This window comes from Lethenteron reissneri, unplaced genomic scaffold (assembly GCF_015708825.2).
Source record: "Lethenteron reissneri isolate LAM-NWPU_2019-01 unplaced genomic scaffold, ASM1570882v1 scaffold_1624, whole genome shotgun sequence".
Taxonomy (NCBI): domain Eukaryota; kingdom Metazoa; phylum Chordata; class Hyperoartia; order Petromyzontiformes; family Petromyzontidae; genus Lethenteron; species Lethenteron reissneri.
In genome coordinates, this window is record NW_026891360.1 from 15,001 (window position 1) to 27,500 (window position 12,500).

Consider the following 12,500-nt stretch of genomic DNA (forward strand, 5'->3'; position numbering starts at 1 on the left):
GGATGGAGGGGGAAGAGCGTCTTGACAAAATAATTTGCATATCAAGAGGAATTTAGCATATTTATGGGAAATGCAGATATGCGATTAGCACTACTTGTGAAATGCGTAGGAGGCTTGGCGAGGGGTTTAAAGTCATTATGCCCGTGCATTGTGCAGGATTAGCAGCATCAAAGGGAGGGAGTAAGGTCAGAATAAAGGGAAGGAATGTTAATAATATGGCAGCTGTGAGTGTGAACGAGCCCTCTGTGTGAAGAAAGTCTGACTCAGCAGCTGTGAGTGTGAACGAGCCCTCTGTGTGAAGAAAGTCTGACTCAGCAGCTGTGAGTGTGAACGAGCCCTCTGTGTGAAGAAAGCTGACTCAGCTGTGAGTGTGAACGAGCCCTCTGTGTGAAGAAAGCTGACTCAGCTGTGAGTGTGAACGAGCCCTCTGTGTGAAGAAAGTCTGACTCAGCAGCTGTGAGTGTGAACGAGCCCTCTGTGTGAAGAAAGTCTGACTCAGCAGCTGTGAGTGTGAACGAGCCCTCTGTGTGAAGAAAGCTGACTCAGCGGTGAGTGTGAACGAGCCCTCTGTGTGAAGAAAGCTGACTCAGCTGTGAGTGTGAACGAGCCCTCTGTGTGAAGAAAGTCTGACTCAGCAGCTGTGAGTGTGAACGAGCCCTCTGTGTGAAGAAAGCCTGACTCAGCAGCTGTGAGTGTGAACGAGCCCTCTGTGTGAAGAAAGCCTGACTCAGCTGTGAGTGTGAACGAGCCCTCTGTGTGAAGAAAGCTGACTCAGCAGCTATGAGAGTGAACGAGCCCTCTGTGTGAAGAAAGCCTGACTCAGCTATGAGAGTGAACGAGCCCTCTGTGTGAAGAAAGCTGACTCAGCAGCTGTGAGTGTGAACGAGCCCTCTGTGTGAAGAAAGCTGACTCAGCAGCTGTGAGTGTGAACGAGCCCTCTGTGTGAAGAAAGCTGACTCAGCAGCTATGAGAGTGAACGAGCCCTCTGTGTGAAGAAAGCTGACTCAGCTGTGAGTGTGAACGAGCCCTGTGTGTGAAGAAAGCTGACTCAGCTCCTGTGAGCGTGAACGAGCCCTGTGTGTGAAGAAAGCTGACTCAGCAGCTGTGAGTGTGAACGAGCCCTCTGTGTGAAGAAAGCCTGACTCAGCTGTGAGTGTGAACGAGCCCTCTGTGTGAAGAAAGCTGACTCAGCAGCTATGAGAGTGAACGAGCCCTCTGTGTGAAGAAAGCCTGACTCAGCTATGAGAGTGAACGAGCCCTCTGTGTGAAGAAAGCTGACTCAGCAGCTGTGAGTGTGAACGAGCCCTCTGTGTGAAGAAAGCTGACTCAGCAGCTGTGAGTGTGAACGAGCCCTCTGTGTGAAGAAAGCTGACTCAGCAGCTGTGAGTGTGAACGAGCCCTCTGTGTGAAGAAAGCCTGACAGCTCCTGTGAGTGTGAACGAGCCCTCTGTGTGAAGAAAGCTGACTCAGCTGTTGTGAGTGTGAACGAGCCCTCTGTGTGAAGAAAGCCTGACAGCTCCTGTGAGTGTGAGGTCACGTGACAGACCCTGCAGGTGCCATGGGTTGTACTGCTGTGCCAGGCTAGGTGCATGAGGAGGAGGTCACGTGACAGACCCAGCAGGTGCCATGGGTTGTACTGCTGTGCCAGGCTAGGTGCATGAGGAGGAGGTCACGTGACAGACCCAGCAGGTGTGTGTCTGTGTGCCTCTGTGGGTGTCTGTGTGTGTCTCTGTGAGTCTTTATGGGTGTCTGTGGGTCTCTGTGAGTCTCTATGGGTGTATGTGTGTCTCTGTGAGTCTCTATGGGTGTCTGTGGGTCTTTGTGGGTCTCTATGGGTCTCTGTGTGTCTCTGTGGGTCTCTGTGTGTCTCTGTGTGTCTCTGTGAGTCTCTAGGTGTCTGTGTGTGTCTGTGTGTCTCTATGGGTGTATGTGTGTCTCTGTGAGTCTCTATGGGTATCTGTGGGTCTCTGTGAGTCTCTATGGGTGTATGTGTGTCTCTGTGAGTCTCTATGGGTGTCTGTGGGTCTTTGTGGGTCTCTATGGGTCTCTGTGTGTCTCTGTGGGTCTCTGTGTGTCTCTGTGGGTCTTTATGGGTCTCTGTGTGTCTCTGTGGGTCTCTATGGGTCTCTGTGTGTCTCTGTGGGTCTCTGTGTGTCTCTGTGGGTCTTTATGGGTCTCTGTGTGTCTCTGTGTGTCTCTGTGGGTCTCTGTGGGTCTCTATGGGTCTCTGTGAGTCTCTGTGTGTCTCTGTGAGTCTCTATAGGTGTATGTGTGTGTCTGTGTGTCTCTATGGGTGTATGTGTGTCTTTGTGAGTCTCTATGGGTGTCTGTGGGTCTCTGTGAGTCTCTATGGGTGTATGTGTGTCTCTGTGAGTCTCTATGGGTGTCTGTGGGTCTTTGTGGGTCTCTATGGGTCTGTGTGTCTCTGTGGGTCTCTGTGTGTCTCTGTGGGTCTTTATGGGTCTCTGTGTGTCTCTGTGGGTCTCTATGGGTCTCTGTGTGTCTCTGTGGGTCTCTGTGTGTCTCTGTGGGTCTTTAGGTCTGGGTCTCTGTGTGTCTCTGTGTGGTCTCTGTGGTGTCTCTGTGTGTCTCTGTGGGTCTCTGTGTGTCTCTGTGTGTCTCTGTGTGTCTCTGTGTGTCTCTGTGGGTCTTTATGGGTCTCTGTGGGTCTCTGTGTGTCTCTGTGTGTCTCTGTGTGTCTCTGTGGGTCTCTGTGTGTCTCTGTGTGTCTCTGTGGGTCTTTATGGGTCTCTATGGGTCTCTGTGTGTCTCTGTGGGTCTCTATGGGTCTCTTTGGGTGTCTGTGTGTGTACACATATGTTTACCACGCTGTGTGTGAACACCTGTTTACCAAATTGGCTCAACGTTGCATGTGTACAGGGTTTGAATAAAAATGTTGTTTTCTCGATGGAATAATTTCTGCCCCTTTATATTTTTCAACGCTTTCACTTCACGTGATATTCCTTTGTAGTGTCGTGGCCAATATCTTGTAATAAAATGTTTAGTCTACTTCCTGGTGTCTAATCAATTAAACATTTTGCACACTGTGTTAAAATTGGCGTGTTAATTGTTGTGCAAGGTGAAAACGCCGCGGTCCCTAAATTGTGGAATCGGCTCGCACACCAATCAGGCGCCGCGCGTCTCAGGCGCGCCTGCCTCCGTTTGTGAACATCACTCGAAAAAAAAATAAGTACATTAAAGATTAATTAATAAAGCAATCAATAAAAATCGGCGTCAATCAATTGAGCGTCTCTTTAAAAGCAATGACATTTTTTTAATGGACGTCTTATTATTTAAATATTGCTTTGAGAGAATCAAGAACGCCGCGGTCCCTAAACTCTGGAATCGCCTCGCGCACGAAGCAGGCGCCACTGACGCGGGAACTTGTCAACACGCGGTGAGCGTGGAGCTCAAGTGTCGAAAGTAAAAGTTTTATTATTCAACTTCATTCCTCTCCTCTCTTGTGTGTCGCGCTCAAGGCTCGTGGTCGAAACGTCGTCCACTTCCACCTTTCAATAAAAAAATGTAAAAAAAATGTATTAAAAAAACATTTTTATTAAAAAAATTTAATTTTAATTTTTTTTTACAATTTTTTAAAGGAGTTTATTTGAGTGGGTTTACCTATACAGTGCATGGGTCTCCTTGCATATCTAAACTATATTTATTGGTTCGACAACAACGAGAACACACGAGCTGACGCGAGGTCTGGCCTTGCGTAGTCAAGTGTTGCTGCGTGTTGTTGTTAAATTGCCTACAAATTAGATTTAATGGATATTATTATTATTCCGTACAAACTTTGCTTTTGTGAGCAGGGCTTTACGTGAAGGGATGAGACAAATGCACGCCGCGTCTTTTTTTTATTTAAAATTGTTAAATGTATAAATATCAATGTCCTGGGTCACAGAAGCAAAGTTTTTGGGGAGAATTTATTTAATTTTTATTTATTTTAAATTTATTTTAGTATTTATTTCTACCTACGTGATTTTAACCTCAGAGTATGAATCCTTATAGTCACGAAAGCTTCAAATCTAGAATTTGTGGAGATCAACAAAAGCCACTTTCTCTACTAGTGAGTCACTAGCTATTAGTAGTAACACTCTACCACTCAGGGTCAATGTTGATGTCACACTGTTGTTAACGGAGTGGGTTGTTCACTCAGCTTGTGTGTCCTGGGTCACAAATACAAAGTTTGTGTGGAGTATTAAGAGCCACTTTCTCTACTAGTGAGTCACTAGCTACTAGGTAGTAACACTTTACTTTTATTAATAAAAGTAAAATAAAATAATTATTTTACTTTTATTAATTTTAATGTTTTGCCTACGTGACTTTACCGAAAAAACCTAAAAATATGAAAGTAAAATAAAATAAGTATTTTATTTTACTTTTATTAATTTTATTAATAAAAGTAGAATAAAATAATTATTTATTAATAAAAGTAAAATAAAATAATTATTTTATTTTACTTTGATTAATTTTAATGTTTTGCCTACGTGACTTTACCGAAAAAAACCTAAGAATATGAATCCTTGCAGTCACGAAAGCTTCAAATCTAGAATGTTTTCGTCACTGAATTATCTCCACACATGTTCTGCTCTTGGTTGTGGCGCGGGGGCTTTGGGGCCGTCCATAAATGACGTCACGTACCTGGGGGGTGGGGGGGGGTCAGACATTTGTGACGGTGGGGGGTGGGGTTGAGAAATGTGACGTCACATCAAAATGCGTAAATTTAAATTTAGAATTGTTTTATTTAAAGCTTTCGTGACTGCAGGGATTCATCTGGTTATAAGGTCGGTCGGCTACAGACATCAGCAGTCGGAGTTCATCACGACCACGGTGGTGAGATGTTGACTCCCTCGCCCGGTACACAAGCGCTCGTGGGTTCGATCCCTCGTACCAGGCGAGGAAGTTAACATCTCCCAGTCACCGTGATGATGATGACGATGATGAGTGAGATGTTGACTCCCTCGCCTGGTACACAAGCACTCGTGGGTTCGATCCCTCGTACCAGGCGAGGAAGTTAACATCTCCCAGCCACCGTGATGATGACGATGAGTGAGATGTTGACTCCCTCGCCCGGTACACAAGCACTCGTGGGTTCGATCCCTCGCACCAGGCGAGGAAGTTAACATCTCCCAGCCACCGTGATGATGACGATGATGATGAGTGAGACATGACAACTCACAATATACAGCAGCAGCAGCAGCAGCGGGCATCGTCGGGATGGAACCCACGACCTCTTGCGTACCGTGCGAGGTGTGTTGACATCGTCACCCCCGCTCCGCTTCTCTTCTGCACAGAGTCGCTGGCCATGAGAACTCCGATGGGTCCCGTCTCCCCGCCGCCGCTGCTGCTGCTGCTGGGACTCTGCGCCTTCGCACAGCTGGGGGCAGTCGCCAGCGCCGCCTGGTGGTAAGCGCCGCTGTCTTCCTCGTCACTCCTCCGCTGCTGCGATGAGCGCGACACGTTTCTGAGTTTATTTATTTATGAGCAACCTTACCTAACGTCTTGCACACACACGCCCCCCGTACACCTGGTAGCGGGCAGGGCTTTCGTGACCAATATCATCCACAAGAGTTTTTTTGCGGGGGGGGTTAGATCGCGTAAATGTATAAATGTTGTCATTAAAAATGTATCTAGCCACCACGATGATGAGAGAGAGACGCAAACTCCAAATATACAGCAGCAGCAGCAGGCGGCAGGGTTGGGATCGAACCCACGACCTCCTGCGTACCAGGCGAGGTAGTCAACATCTCGTAGCCACCGTGATGATGATGAGAGAGAGAGACACACAAACTCCAAATATACAGCAGCAGGCGTCAGGGTTGGGATCGAACCCACGACCTCCTGTACACCAGGCGAGGTAGTCAACATCCCCTAGCCACCGTGATGATGAGAGAGAGAGAGAGACGCGTAAACTCCAAATATACAGCAGCCGGCATCAGGGTTTGGATAGAACCCACGACCTCCTGCGTACCAGGCGAGGTAGTTAACATCTCCTAGCCACCGTGATGATGAGAGAGACACACAAACTCCAAATATACAGCAGCAGGCGTCAGGGTTTAGATCGAACCCACGACCTCCTGCGTACCAGGCGAGGTAGTCAACATCCCCTAGCCACCGTGATGATGAGAGAGAAAGACACACAGACTCCAAATATACAGCAGGTATCAGGGTCTGGATAGAACCCACGACTTCCTGCGTACCAGACAAGAGAGTTAACATCCCCTAGCCACCGTGACGATGATGAGAGAGAGACACACAGACTCCAAATATACAGCAGCAGCAGCAGGCATCGTCAGGGTTTGGATCGAACCCACGACCTCCTGCGTACCAGGCGAGGTAGTCAACATCTCCTAGCCACCGTGACCCCCCCCACCTCCCACCCCTCCTCTGCAGGTCGCTGGCAATGTGGGTCCCCCCGGCAGTGGACCCCTCGCAGCGTCCGCTGCTGCTGTGCAGCGTGGCCCCGGGGCTGTCCCCCGCACAGCGCCACGTCTGCCGGCAGCAGCCGCACTTCATGAAGCTCGTGGTGGACGGCGCGCGACTGGCGATCGCCGAGTACCGGCACCAGTTCCAGGCGAAGCGCAAGCGCAAGGCGCCGTGCACGGAGGACGGGCTGGTCCCTTTGGCTCGGGCAGGTAAGGAGATCGTCGCCCGGGTGAGAGTGCACAGAGGACGGGCTGGTCCCTTTGGCTCGGTCGGGTAAGGAGATCGTCGCCCGGGTGAGAGTGCACGGAGGACGGGCTGGTCCCTTTGGCTCGGTTGGGTAAGGCGATTGTCGCCCGGGTCAGAGTGCACGGAGGACGGGCTGGTCCCTTTGGCTCGGTCGGGTAAGGAGATCGTCGCCCGGGTGAGAGGCGGCTTCGAGCCTCTGCCGGTGACGGGCGGGTTTGAGTGACGGGCGCTAGGCGCCGTAGCGAGCCGTTCTACGTCACTAGAGTAGCGTGGCAGTGTGCGGTGTGTAGTGTACTACACACTACAGTAGTGTAGTAGTGTGCGGTGCGCAGTGTACTACACACTGTGTACTGCACACTACTATACTGCTGTAGTGTGTAGTACATAGTGTGTACTACACTGTGTACTACACACTACAGTAGCGTAGTAGTGTGCGGTACGTAGTGCAGTACACACTGTGTACTGCACACTACTATACTGCTGTAGTGTGTAGTAAATAGTGTGTACTACACTATGTACCACACACTAGAGTAGTGTAGTAGTGTGCGGTGCGTAGTGTACTACACACTACAGTAGTGTAGTAGTGTGCGGTGCGTAGTGTACTACACACTGTGTACTGCACACTACTATACTGCTGTAGTGTGTAGTACACAGTGTGTACTACTACACTATGTACCACACACTACAGTAGTGTAGTAGTGTGCGGTGCGTAGTGTACTACACACTACAGTAGTGTAACAGTGTGCGGTGCGTAGTGTACTACACACTACAGTAGTGTAACAGTGTGCGGTGCGTAGTGTACTACACACTACAGTAGTGTAACAGTGTGCGGTGCGTAGTGTACTACACACTACAGTAGTGTAACAGTGTGCGGTGCGTAGTGTACTACACACTACAGTAGTGTAGCAGTGTGTGGTACGTAGTGTACTGCACACTACAGTAGTGTAGCAGTGTGCGGTGCGTAGTGTACTACACACTACAGTAGTGTAGCAGTGTGCGGTGCGTAGTGTACTACACACTACAGTAGTGTATCAGTGTGCGGTGCGTAGTGTAATGTATCCTGAAAGCACGCAACGGGGTGACCGCGTCTGTTTGACGGTGACCCCTTCAAGTCGGGGTTGGTCACCCTGCCCAAGTGTGGCCCAGGCAGTCCCCAGGTATGAAGCCGTGTCTTGTGTCTCACAAGGTGCTTGCTCATCATCAAGGTTTTGTGTTAGATCGCATCAACGTGAATGCTGCGGTGTCTACCCGCCACCATCCGACACGGCCAATTCAGTTTGGTTTAGAGTGTCGCTTAAATAGAATGTGGCCAATCCCTCTTGAAGACCGAAGGACAATTTCTTTACAATCGTGGCTATCGCCCGTGACGGCGGTTGTTGTCCCCTCGGCGAAAGATCGCGATACCCGCGTTGTAAATGTGGCGGAGAATTTACTTTCCAACACACGGCAACAGGTCAGTGCTGTACCAGGGTAACGAGCGCGTTAGGCTTAGGGTTAGTATTCTTAGGTTTTTTTCGGTAAAGTCACTGTGTAGGTAAAACATTAAAATTAATAAAAGTAAAATAAAATAAAAATCACGACGTTTCGGAGGCAACACAAGCTTCCGTCTTCAGGTGGAACCGTCACAGCCAGATTTGCTGCATCAAGTGAGGCAATGATTCAAGATTGCCTCACTTGATGCAGCAAATCTGGCTGTGACGGAGACTTGTGTTGCCTCCAAAACGTCGTGATTTTTATTTTATTTTACTTTTATTAATTTTAATGTTTTACCTACATTGGTGACTTTACCGAAAAAACCTAAGAATATGAATCCTTGCAGTCACGAAAGCTTCAAATCTAGGTTAGGGTTAGGTTCAGGTGGAACCGTCACAGCACGACAGCTGTATCAAGTGAGGGAAATTCCAAGAACACAGTCCTTGTGTATATATACTGGTTGAGGGTGGGAGGAGCTAAGGGTAGGCCCTGAATATTATTGTTGTGAGGTTCGGTGCGGCTGAAGCACGCTGTTAGGAATGAGCCTTTGTTGTGTAAACTAAGGTGCGGATGATTTTAAAGGTGCGTCTAAATGGGACTGAGCCTTTTGTTATGTAGAAGTGGTGCGGCTGAAATCGTTGCCAAGAATGAGTCTTTGTTGTGTAGAATGGTTGAACTGGGAGGTTCCAAGAGTTGTTAAGGTGCGGCTGATGTAAAGGTGCGGCTGCTGTGAATGGGACTGAGCCTTTTGTTATGTAGAGGTGGTGCGGCTGAAATCTTTGCTAGGAATGAGTCTTTGTTGTGTAGACTGGTTGAACCGGGAGGTTTCAAGAGTTGTTAAGGTGCGGCTGATGTAAAGATGCGTGTAAATGGGACTGCGCCTTTTGTTATGTAGAGGTGGTGCGGCTGAAATCGTTGCTAAGAATGAGTCTTTGTTGTGTAGACTGGTTGAACTGGGAGGTTCCAAGAGTTGTTGAGGTGACGTTTCTATTTCGGCGATCTACGCCAGAAAAACAAACAACCTCCATTATAGACAAATGATCAAATTGTTTTGTGGGTGGGGGGGGTGGGGGGGCCCAGGCTCTCGCGAGGCCGCCTTCTTCTCCGCCCTCACCGCCGCCGGCGTGGTGCACGCCGTGGCGCGCGCCTGCAACACGTCGGAGGTGATCCGGCAAAACTGCACGTGGACCTACCAACCCTGGTTGCTTCCCGGAGACAACGTCAAATACGGACGCCATTTCGCCAAGTTGTTCTTGGACGCGGGCGTCAAAGACCGCTGGAGGCAAGGAGGGCGACGCAAGTCTTTGTCGAAGTTCCTCCTGATGGAACTGCACAACAACGAAGCGGGCCGGCGGGTGAGCGAGCGGGCGGTAGGGATTGTCGTGAGGAATGTTTTTTTTACGGGAAAATTAACTCACAGCGGCCTAAAGCCTACAGCTAGGCCTAAAGCCTAGAACTAGGCCTCAAACTCTCCCTTCGTATCGTACCCCCGCGTGTGTGAAAGGGAGTTAATGTTTCACAATGTTACATTCCCTGATGTTTTTAAATAGAAACATTTACATTTAAAGCTTTTACATTAACAATTAAAACATTTAAATTTAAAATTAACTCACAGCGGCCTAAAGCCTACAGCTAGGCCTAAAGCCTAGAAGTAGGCCTCAAACTCTCCCTTCGTATCGTCCGATTAGGTGTAGCAACATCGCCCCCTACTGCAAACACTTGGCAGGACCCTACAAAAACCTTTACACTCAGTGAGGCTTTCCTGGCTAAACAAGTGTAATAATACATTATGTTTATATTCTTTGGTTACTCGTTCCTACCAGCCCACCCCACAGGGTCCTGTTACGGGAAAAAGTATCGTTTTGTAATAACACGCTGGAGACGGCTTGTGGAATCGGTCCTTTTATTTCACTTCTTGCAGCTCACAAACACTCCCCGTTGCTGGCAGGCAACGGGAAGCGGGCAGACAGACACCAGAGACCCACCGCCACGTGGCACCCGGAGCCCCACTCGCGCGTGGCCCCTCTCTCTCCCTCTCTTAGTTCCGTGTCTGACCCCGTGTCTCTCCTCTCTCCCCTTATTTAACGCCTGGGTCACGTGGTACCCTCCAGCCAATCCTCAACAGCCTGCGCCGAATGTTCCAGATCCCCCCCATCAACTCCCGGGACCAGGCCCCGACTTGTCTTCCCATTGGCTGAGGCCAAGACCAGCAGAACCAATCACCTGGCTGACATCCCGTGATCACGCCGGGGCCATGCTCCCAGGCTCTCCCCCCATTGGCTGTAGAGCGGGACCGGCAAAGCCGATCGCCACGTGAATCCGACGTAGGCTCTCATTACATCACCCCCTTTGTGAAATGCTGCACATGTATATAGTTGGGCTTGGTTGTCTAGGGGTTGTATTTCAGACGCTGTCGCCTCGACGGACCCGGTTTCACCTGAGGACGGCTGCTTGCGTTGTGGCCGAAACGTCGTGAGAATTATTTTATTGTGTTTTATTTGTATTATTTTATTACTTCCATTCTTCGTAACTTTACCGACAGACCTGTTCTCCACCTGAGGACGGCTGCTTGCGTTGTGGCCGAAACGTCGTGAGAATTATTTTATTGTGTTTTATTTGTATTATTTTATTACTTCCCTTATACGTGACGACTTTACCGAAATAACCAAGAAGATGAATCCCTGCAGTCACGAAAGAAGCTTTAAATCGAAATTTAGGGGTTGTATTGTTCAACAGTTCTGCTGCTGCATCTTGCCACCTGCCCGGGTTGCGGTCAAGGGATGGCTCCGTATTGCTCAACTACGTTTATGCTGCTGGCTGAAACTGGAGCGTGCCACTGAGAGGGTGGGGCCTTGCCTCCCCCTTACAGCCCCACCAAAACTAAGCACCCGCCTGGGTATTTTGTACCATCGGACACTCCACAACTCTCAATTGGTGATGGGGCAGTTGTGGAGAGTTTCCCGTAGCTGGGCAGTGTGCCTATGACCAGCTCTGTGGCAGAAGAGTTCTCAATCAATCGAGTGGCATTATCTTTGCATCGACTGCACCATGCTTTGCGGAAGCTACCTGGTCTGTTGCTCCACACAAAGCTTCGGGTCTTCTTGGCCATGGTCATGCCCTCTACGCTTGCAAAACATGGACCCCCCCCCCACCCCCCTATCTGCTTAGAAATATTTCAGGCTGGCCTGCCTCCAATCCATTCTGAGTTTAACCAACAGGCTGGATTGTGTGAGGAGCTCACAAATCCTTGAAAGATCTTGACAAAGTCCCATTGAGCTCCTCCGGCAGGCAAGGCTGCGTTGGCTGGGCCATGTAGCCCACATGCCCAGCCACTGCATGCCTATAACCGCTTTGGTTTGGCCGGATAGAGGGTGATAATTTATTTATTTTACCCTTTTATCTGGCAACAAAACTGACACCTTTTTTACAAGGAGTCATGTTTGCATGGACCACAATACCTGCGGTCGGAATGCAAACAAAAACCACAACTCTGATAATGTATGCACTGTCCTTGACATTGATTTGTGTCCACACCCAAGACAGCTTTTCTTAGAGCCTAGTCTCACATGGTGTTGGACCAGACGACGCCAAAAGGCGCACAACTCAAAGACAATGCACCATCAGAGTATCAGAGCTCGGGGTAAGCATTTACACCATTGCAACCTCATTTGCCAGTTGCCAGATAAAATGGTAAAAAAACAATTATATTTTGCTACTGGCAAAGGAGGTTCGAACGGATCGGGGGTGCTTAAAGGGCGCGGCACGGGCTAGAGAAGAGATGAAGTGATGTGGTACAGGAGGACGTGGAGCTGAGTGGACTTGCCGATGACCGGTACCAGCGGTGTCAAGATCGGCCTCTGTGGAGGAGGCTCGTGAAGGACGCTACTGGGCAGTCGGAGGCAGTCGCCCTCCAACAACAACGGAGGGCGGAGGAGCGACGCTCACAACAACGAGCGGAGCGCCGGGTGGCTAAAGCACAGCAAGTTGGCACAGTAGGGGGCACAGGTGGTGCATCAGCCAGTCATCTCGGTCATCTCGGTCAGTCGACCCGTGGCACCTGCTGGGTCTGCCCCGTGACCTTCTGCCGACGCTTCACGTGCACACAGCCTGGCACAAGCTCCGTCGTGGTGACGTCACCGCCACTTATTGGCGAATGGCGATTGGCAGTGACATGACGATGGTGTTGGTGGTGACAATGATTGTGGTGGTAACAATGACGGTGACGGTGGTGGTGACAATGATTGTGGTGGTAACAATGACGGTGACGGTGGTGGTGGTGGTGGTGTTGGTGGTGGTGACAATGATTGTGGTGGTAACAATGACGGTGGTGGTGGTGGTGACAATGATTGTGG

General features: G+C 49.6%; 1 protein-coding gene across 1 annotated transcript in view; it reads left to right on the forward strand.

Moving 5' to 3' along the window:
• LOC133362798 (protein Wnt-5a-like) overlaps positions 1-12,500 on the forward strand; it is an 18,750-nt gene that overhangs the window by 373 nt on the left and 5,877 nt on the right. The window contains exons 2-4 of the mRNA XM_061581741.1: positions 5,298-5,409; positions 6,397-6,638; positions 9,229-9,503. Of these exons, the coding sequence (XP_061437725.1) occupies positions 5,298-5,409; positions 6,397-6,638; positions 9,229-9,503 (629 nt within the window). The remainder of the gene's footprint in view (positions 1-5,297; positions 5,410-6,396; positions 6,639-9,228; positions 9,504-12,500) is intronic.